A 4939-nucleotide genomic window follows, 5' to 3' on the forward strand; every position below is an offset into this window, starting at 1 on the left:
GAAAGAAGTGGGATGACAAGGCAGAAGAAGGCGTTCTTGTTGGATACGATCTCAACTTAAAAGGATATCGTATACTTGGTCCAAAATCTAATAGAGTTTGGATATCCAGATCTTTGAAAATTATCGAAAATGAACCCAAGAATCAGCAACCCACAAAAATCCAAGAATCCAGAACTGTACACAAGTATGAAACGGAAGATACTTCTCCGAAAGAAAATTCTTAATATGTTTTAATAAGACTGGGAAGAGACGAAAGCATTTCATTTAATGACTCGCTTGTCATTGAAGAGGAGCAAGTATTTGAAGAATATGAGCCCGAGTATTAAATTCAATGTTTGCCCAGAACTTCATAAAAAGACTCATAACTAATGAGAATTTAAAAAAAAAAAACTAAATAAAATACTTACACTTATACACTTACACACTTATATACTTACACTTATACAGATTCGAGTTTAGGAATTCTTAATCCTTTAAAAAAGTATTATTTTATTTGTGCAACAGAAAAAAACGTAATTGTGTCGATCTTTGTGATCTTTCTTCAATTTTCAAAAATATATATATTTTTTTTAATTTTAAAGAAATAAATATTCTTGCCGGTTAATAAATATGAATCCAAGATGAAGGTGCACTCGTCTTACTAAAAGACCCTCCACCAGCTCTTAAAGCATTTAATAAAAATTGCTCAGCTATGAATGACACAGAGAAAGATAGGTGCTATTGGAAGATTTACAGAATTTGACAATGATTAAGTACTTCATAAATAAAAATAGTTATAATAAAACTATCTGCTCTCATTTGTAATCTGGGTGAAATCTGAAATCTTTGTTAAAATAAGACAAAACCTCTAAAATATGAACATGATTCTTCGTTTAAGATTTTATTTAGGGAATTTGCAAATACATTGTGATACCTTAACTAAAGCTGTATAAAACACTTGGCTCTCTGACATGCACAAACCTCGAACTTATATATAAAAACCGGCGTGCATCTTTAGGAGAATGTTGATTTAGTAAACTTGTCCCATTTTGTTAATTACAAGTTTTATCTAATACCTTGGCAAAGCACGGTCTTGCTTCAATCAACATTGCATTACTTCACTAGTATTTCCAAAAGTTTGGGTTCTGTTCAAGTCTTCGCTGGAAGTTTGTGTACCAAGTTTGGAGAGTAGATAGCGGAACTAACGCCGTTGCGTCTCCAACCATATTCGGAATCTGTTGTGGGGTAATGCAAAAACTTGATGCATAATTATAAAAGCTTTCTAGCATTTTCTGTCCAAACTGTAAGGTGTTGTTGGGATTCGACTAGATTCATTGGAAAAAATTGAAATAAATTATAATAAGACACACGGCAAGAAAAGTAGACGTTAACTTACGATTGCAGGAGTAAGTTGACACACCGCAATATCTGGCTCTACTGAGATGCCAATTTGGGCTATGTGTGATATAGCTTGGTTTCCAAACACCATTGTGCTTTGTTCTATTTCGTGGCCTTTTTTAAGTTGTGAGATCTTGAAAATCGCCGACGGCTTGCTGTTGGAAATATGGCCTAAATATTGCCAGGCGGGCGCCGAACTGGCATCAGGCCAGCTGAAGTAAACAGCTGCGGACATTCCATCTGGCAGCGGGGACACCCCGGTAAGGAAGATTACAATATAATTCACTTTATCCACTTCAGGAACATTGATCAACAATTTGTTTTCGTCGACTCTTACAAAATCAGTCTGAGGCTGAAAATGTAAATATGTTCGTAATGAATGATTGAAGACAATTGGAAAAGAATAAACACTTTACCAGTCTTCCAGATATAATCAAGCCAAACATGATAATCGCTGTTTTTAATCAAAATGAATATTATCTAAATGAAATACTTTTAAAGTGGAGAAATCAACAAAAAATTCCTTAAAAACATCCAGAACAATCCAGTCCAAGTTTTATGGGTCTCGGCTTTTTTTGCTATAATTGGTGGTTTTCAAAATGACAATGACAAGAGACGGTTGACAGCTTTTTGACAGCAATACAAAAAACATTAAGGCAATAACGTAATTCAAATTAAATTCATGCATTAGTCATAAACACATTGAAACAGAATAGACTGGATGAACCCAATCGGCGCGCTTCAGAGAATGTTGCATGTAGATTATTTAATTTTGTCTCAACACAAATTATTGGATGATTTATTTGAATTAACATTTGATTTGAGATTAATATTTGTTACAGCGAGAAAACACAATAATTCAGAAGTTGTTCACACCTGCATTATAGATGTTAAGATTATGGTTAAGACGAACATGTTCAACTTTATTATAGCATCTTTGTCTGCATCAGTGTTGTCACAATGTTGCAAGTGTGACAAAACCTTTTTTTAATTTTGTTACAATGTTATATTTTGTACGTTTTGTTAGATATTTTTTCAAGAATTTCATTTAAATGTCCTTACAATTGTGGGGTTCATGGAACAATTGCAATATTTTCCTTACAATAGTGAAATGCATTAACAATTCTTTTGCAATTTTACTATATAAAGAATTATAAATGCATTAAAACTATCAATTTGGGACAATTTTTTTTATTTATTTACTTCATGGAGTATACGCGAAGGATTGCTGCAATACTGTATTGTCAAAAAGTTATAGTATTTTAAAGGAAGTAAATAGGAGCTTCCACTGGTGTATCCTCCTTAACTTTCGGGTTTGTACATTTATATATACACATGCACCCCTCTATTTTTCTGCATGTTGCAGATTCATAAATATTGAATTCAATTTATCAGTTAGGTTCATAAGATCAAGTGAAATGAAATCGAAAATCGAGTGAAATTGTTTTTAGGGTTCTACCATTCGATCGAGATATTAGCTTAGATTAATTTTCAAAATCATTTCAAGTGAGATTAAAGCAGCTGACAAATCTTGTTCCCATGATTCCCGAGATGGAATCAACGGTGGCGTCTACAGTTCCAGTAAGGTTTAACTACTTATTGAACACCTTATTGGGCTTATTCGACTTATTCGGGGCCCAGGACTATAAGGAGCGGTTTTATCCAGCTCCCCATCCTTGGAGTTATACTTAGGATTTGGCCCTTAAGGTTGGGGGTTGTGCCATCGGGATGACTTCCTGGCCACGTAAAAACTTCATAGTTGTGAAGCACCAACAAGCCTCGGATATGGAAGGATTTACTGTTGACAACCTACGCAAACGAATTAAAGACAACTTACTTCGGATATGCACGTGAAATGTTAGGTCTCTTAACAGACCACAGAGGATGAAAAACTGCGATATTTACTATGGTGACTGCTACCACGAAAACCAACAGCGCTTATTTTGATGCAGCTTTGTCATTGGGGCCAGACTTAGGCAAGAAGTCTTGAGCTATAGGTGCATCAATGAGCTCCTCATGACCGTACGCAACAAGGCTAAATTCGGCAATATTAGCCTGATATGCACGCACGCCCCACAGAAGAGAAAGATGACAACACCAAAGATATGTTCTTCGAGCTCTTAGTCAAAACATATGAGCAGTGTCCTAGCTACGTTATTAAAATTTTTCTGGGCGATTTTAATGTCAAGCTAGGAAGGGAAGACATCTTTAGTGGAATAATCGGGAAGAACAGCCTGCACGACAACACTTCCGACAACGGATTCAGGCTAATAGATTTTGCTGCGGGGTGAAACGTCATGGTAGACAGTATACGCGTTTTCCACACCTCAACATCCACAAACGAACTTGGAGTTCTCCAGATCAATCTACCGTCAACCAGATTGACCATAGTGTGATCGACGCCAGACACGCTTCCAGTATCATGGATGTCCGAACTTTCCGAGGAGCTAACATTGACTCGGACCACTACCTCGTTGTAGCCAAGGTAGCACTTCGAGTTTCCAGACCCAAGTCAAAACAGGGAGGTGCTAGGAGAAAGTACAACGTCGAACGGCTACCATCGCCAGAGATCGCCAAATCCTTTTCAACCGAGTTACAAGTAACCTCTCTCGAAGTTTTCTGCCGCCAAAACAATGTATCGAAAACCAATGGCAACATTACCATGATGCAATCAGAGAAGCCGCCTCTGATGTGCTGGGTTTTAAACAGCCACCAACAAGGAACCCCTGGTTTGATGAGGAATGTCGGCAGGCAAATGCAGCCAAACAAGAGGCACGCAAAGCGGCGCTGCATAAAAGGACGAGAGCTGCTCGTGAGCTCTATGAGCAGAAGAGGCGAGAGGAACACCGACTTCTAAGAAGAAAAAAGAGAGGGCATGAGAAGCTTGTGGTCGAAGATGTTGAGAGGTTTTAATGCAGCAATGAAGTTCAAAAGATTTATGAACAGGTGAAACGAAATTCACAGCTACATAAACCTAGAACCGAATGCTGCAAAGACGAAAGTGGAAACATCATGGTGGAACCGCAGTCAATGCTGAGGATATAAGGACCACTTCTGCAGACTGTATAACGGCGACGACGAACCGAATACCGCTGTCAGGCAGGATGATGATCCATTCAACAAAGACGACAAAAGCCAACTCTCCCGCAAGCCAACTCTTTTTTTTACACTTCAGAATTTCAGAAAGTAGTAAGCTTATAGCAAGCGTCAAACTACGATCAGAGGCTCATCATAAGTGCATGTGTTAGTTGTTAGTAAAAAATAATACAAATATAGCCTAACACACGCACAAAATACAAAACAAAATTAGCATTTAACTATTACAGAACAAAAAATAAAATGAGAACGATTACGATAGTGGAGCACTGGTTCTAAACAATGATTTTAATCCCACCTTATTTAAATTTAAATCTATCGATGAACAGTTTAAGTTATATAAAATGCTCATTCGACTTAAAGCTTCATTCTTGCCATAGTTAGTTCTATGGAAGTCAATATGTATAAAATCAAACGTGCGCAGGTGATGAGTTCCGCCCCGGTAATTCAAATGTACACAAGATAG

At 37.1% G+C, this 4939-nt stretch overlaps 1 protein-coding gene across 1 annotated transcript; it reads right to left on the minus strand.

The window, feature by feature from the left end:
* Positions 1-848: 848 nt before the first annotated feature.
* Positions 849-1981, minus strand: LOC129945898 (protein OPI10 homolog). Its single transcript, XM_056055855.1, has 3 exons — positions 1794-1981; positions 1376-1729; positions 849-1304 (listed from the first exon to the last, which is right to left on the minus strand). The coding sequence occupies exons 1-3, from the start codon at positions 1821-1823 to the stop codon at positions 1101-1103; spliced, it is 588 nt and encodes a 195-aa protein (XP_055911830.1). The 5' UTR covers positions 1824-1981; the 3' UTR covers positions 849-1100.
* Positions 1982-4939: the final 2958 nt, after the last annotated feature.

The sequence above is a fragment of the Eupeodes corollae genome, chromosome 2 (genome assembly GCF_945859685.1).
Source record: "Eupeodes corollae chromosome 2, idEupCoro1.1, whole genome shotgun sequence".
Taxonomy (NCBI): domain Eukaryota; kingdom Metazoa; phylum Arthropoda; class Insecta; order Diptera; family Syrphidae; genus Eupeodes; species Eupeodes corollae.